This window comes from Chenopodium album, chromosome 21, assembly GCF_948465745.1.
Source record: "Chenopodium album chromosome 21, dcCheAlbu1.1, whole genome shotgun sequence".
In the NCBI taxonomy this organism is placed as follows: Eukaryota; Viridiplantae; Streptophyta; class Magnoliopsida; order Caryophyllales; family Amaranthaceae; genus Chenopodium; species Chenopodium album.
The window spans coordinates 14728245-14732353 of record NC_137854.1 but is presented as its reverse complement, the minus strand read 5'-3'; the positions used below and the strand labels follow the sequence as shown (position 1 = coordinate 14732353).

At 37.5% G+C, this 4109-nt stretch overlaps 1 protein-coding gene across 1 annotated transcript; it reads left to right on the top strand.

Moving 5' to 3' along the window:
* Window positions 1-458: 458 nt before the first annotated feature.
* LOC145601561 (uncharacterized) lies at window positions 459-3663 on the top strand. The gene is made up of 3 exons (XM_081657599.1): window positions 459-625; window positions 706-908; window positions 3135-3663. The coding sequence occupies exons 1-3, from the start codon at window positions 533-535 to the stop codon at window positions 3436-3438; spliced, it is 600 nt and encodes a 199-aa protein (XP_081513725.1). The 5' UTR covers window positions 459-532; the 3' UTR covers window positions 3439-3663.
* The last annotated feature ends 446 nt before the right edge of the window (window positions 3664-4109 follow it).

Below are 4109 nucleotides of genomic sequence, written 5' to 3'. Positions count from 1 at the left end.
GATGTAGCTTTCTGTTTATTTGGTTTTCCTGTCACTTAGGGCCTGTTCTCTTATGTTGAAATTCAGTTCGGTTCAGTTCAGTTCAGTGCAGTTCAGTTCAGTTCAGCTCCATTCAGTTCAGTTCAGTTCAGTTCAGTTCAGCTCCTAATTTCCTTCTCTTATAAAATATTCATTTCAGTTCAGTTCAGTTCAGTTGCGTTCAGTTCAGCTGAGTTCAGTCAATGAGAACAGGCCCTTAGTTTGTTGTTTTAGTTGGTTTTTGGTTGTAAGAATATTTTTCGTTATATGGATCTATTGTCCCAAAAAAAAAAAAAGGTTAGACCTCAACCCGACTTACCACATGAGCCTTTTTTGGCCAAAGTCCGACCCGTCCCCCTCCGTCTACGGTGTAGGGTGGAGGCCCCACTAGCAGCACACCGCACACTCTTCCTTGTTTCCCGTTTCATAATCAAAATAGCAAAGTAAAGTAATAATTACAAAAGAGAGCAAACTCCAACTCACTCCCTTACACAAGAGAGAGAAAATACCAACAATGGCAGTTTCAGTCATTATTTTAGTCATAGTCATCGCACTCCACCTCCTTGCTTTCGTCTTTGCTGTCGGCGCCGAACGCCGCCGCAGTACGGTAACACACCTCTCTACTTTTCCCCTCTTCCGTACTTCCTTTGTTTGATTTTGATTTTGTTTAAATTTTGTCGGTTTCAGGCCGAGGTTGTACCAGACCAGTACGATGAGCATACGTACTGTAAGTACGGTACTGATGCTTCAACGTTGTACGGAGTAGCTGCGATTTTTTTGCTGTTGATTAGTCATTTGGTTGTTAATGGTGTTACTAAGTGTCTCTGTTTTGGGAAAGGTCTTGTTGGTGGGTCCACTACTTGTGCCATCTTCTTCTTCATTTTTTCATGGTTAGTTTGCTATTTTTTCAATTTCTTTCTAATTTTAGTGATTTTTGATGATTTTTGGTAATACCCCTTTGATTTAGTTTGTTAGGGTTTTAGGAATTTGAATTTGATATAATTGTGTTGTGCTGTAATTTGGGATTTTTTGATTTCTTTTGTTGATTGGAAAGGTAAGAAATTTGTTTTACTAGAGTGTTTTCAACTATGATTGATGGGTGGAATATGTATACTCGAAATACAGCCTTTTTTCGTGGTGTGAAGTTGGGGTTGATAATATAAATGTAAAGCATGGTTATTGTGTTTTAGAGTACCCCTATTTTCCTTAGGAAAAAGACGTGGATTGTCAAGATAAATGAGAAATGTGTGTTGCTGAATTTGCTATCAACTACTAGTATGTATTCTGGGTTGAATGTTATCAGCTGGTTTTGTGGTGTTATGTAGAATTATGTACTGACTACTGAGAATATAAGTTCATCAAGTGTTTATTGGAGATAAAAATTTACCCTGATCCGGCATCGAATGCATTCACTCATTCTGTTTTCTGAGTATCTGCTTGGTCTGAATTCACTTCACCTCTAATGTGTAATCATGGATCACTTATTTGGAGAATTGAAGTTGCTTTTGGATTGGAAATGTGATTGGAGTTATTATGAAGTTAAATACATATCAAATCATTAAAGTGAATTGGTGCTGGAGTTATGCATTTCAACTTCAGGCTCTGTAGTGAACATTTAGCTGTTGTGAGTTGTGCAAACTACTTGGGTAAGGACTCAGGGAGTCGGGGGTGAAGAGCTTGTAACTAAACATGCAAGTTTCTCAGTCATTCAATGTTTACTTGACTAAGAAACTTTTAATAGTGTTAATTATACATGTTGATTTTGACATCCTCACATTTCCCACTACCCTCATCTTCTTATCTGGGTTGAATAAGGTGTATTGTTGTCATTGTCAAATCCGGTTTTATTTCCCAATATCTACGTGACATCAACCTTGGCCATTAGATGAGGATAACCACAATGCAAACCTACCAACACTCCAACAGACCAACAGTGAGCATACTAAAGGTTGCTTGAACTATTTTTCCTTTGATACCTTACTAATGTTACCATCATATATTCCATCCTTTTTTATATTTAATTTGCAACATTGTTTCATAAAATGCACTTTGAGGAAGCAATTAGAGAAGGTAAATAAACAACTTTTAAAAATAATTTGACCACTTGTAAGAGGGTAAAGTAAGGGTATTAGGTGTTTAAAGTTGTCTGCTAAACTTGACTAATTGCCTAAAGTGCGTGTCAGGAGGCAATTTTGCAATTGGAAAAAAGAAAATAGGGGAAGTGTATTTTTCGGCCCTATTTTGCTTGGACTTCCTAACTTGTACCTAATGCCTAGATCAGTTTAGAGCCTTTTGATCGATTTATGTAGCCATACCCTCACAAAATTAAAGAGGATGCTTGCAAGAGGACTCATGAATCACTTGGGGATCACTAGATATGAAAATCAATGCACATTTCATATTAAGGGAGCACCCTACAATCATCCCGTTGTTTAAATTGAAGCCTATATGTTGGCCAATACTAATACGCTTGGTTTTTGTAGTTGAGTGAGTGAAGTGCTAAGAAAACCATTCTAGAAAGATTGGTTACTTTTGATTTTGGTATTCTTAGGAAGCCTTCTGGGCTACAAGCATGCAATTAAATGATGAAGCATAGATTGCATGACTTTTTAAAAAACTTTGAGCTCCTATTTTCAGATAATAGACAAGATGTAGGATTGACTGAGATCTCAGAATTTCTTATATGCATAATACACCTCCAAGAGCTAAAACTCTTTGGAACATCATATTATATTGTTCATGGATGATTCTCTTTTGGTTGGTTGTAGCACTCTGATGAAGAAGATCATGATCTCCAACAATTATTTGGTGGTAGCATAAGAAAAAGTGGTCTAGCTGCTGTATAATATACAAATGTTGGTCAGAGTATTGCCTATAGACTCTAGCAGCACTTCTTTACTGTTTCATGTCTTGTTTAAGCCACTACCCTCTGTGCATTTGTGTGTCCAATTGAAATGATCTTATCTTTAGATCAGACCGTATTCAGAATTTCATCCAATGCCAGTACAGTCACTAATTCAGTACCTGCTTTTGTTTATAACTTATAGTAGAGTTTTTTATCAATTTGTAGATACCTCTTTTTATTAGCTGCTCAAGTATCGTCTAATTACTTGCAGGGTGACCTTCCTGGGCGCTGAAACATGCTTGTTAGCTGGTTCAGTTAAAAATGCATATCACACAAAATACCGAGGAGTCTTTGGTGGAGCACATTTATCATGCGCTACCCTCCGCAAGGGAGTTTTTGCTGCAGCAGCCGCATTGACATTGTTGTCAATGATTGGGTCTGTCATCTATTACTGGATCCACTCCAAGGCTGATACTGGTGGCTGGCAGAGGCATCAAAATGAAGGTATTGGTATGGCAGCTTCAGATATGACACAGCAGCCTCATCATCAAACTGGTGATGTTAGGAAGCCTTAATGCTTCATAGCAATCGACACGGTATCAATTAAGGTTCGGGAAGTTGGATAGAGCTTACGTTAGTGATGTGTAATATAGTAATATATGTGGTGATTGATTTGGTCCAAATGATGCATTACTGCTCTACTATCGATATTCTATCTATAGTAAAATAGGTTTTGTTGTTTGTTTTTGTACTTCAGCTGTATATCAATTTCTTCACCAGCCTTCTGGGGCTTTCTTTGCTGTTTACCTTCTCCACAATTAGTACGTGGTTTCATGCAGCTGCAATGAAAGCCATAGTTGCTGTGCCTTGGTCATATTAGAGGTATGTATGTGAGTTCTCTTTTAGATTATGTGACTCGATTGCAACTATTCCTTATTTATGCTGGCTTGTTTAGACTAGTTAATTGAATCTGTTTGGTTAGTGCATGCTTGGTTTAGCTGCAACTGAGCAAGTTAGCTACTTAGCTGATTTAGTTCAGTAGACTTGTCAAAGTTTATTGTTATTGTTCTTCACAGGATACTGATTAAAGAGTAGTCTTTAATACGAGTACTTTGTTAAATACGGCATGTCCTTAATCTTCTAGCCTTGGGGCATGAAATTACATTAGAATAGAGTTAAGTGCAGAGTAATATGCATTACGGTGCATTAAAGCGTGCTAATGTGCTAGCTTGTATTAGGGGTATAC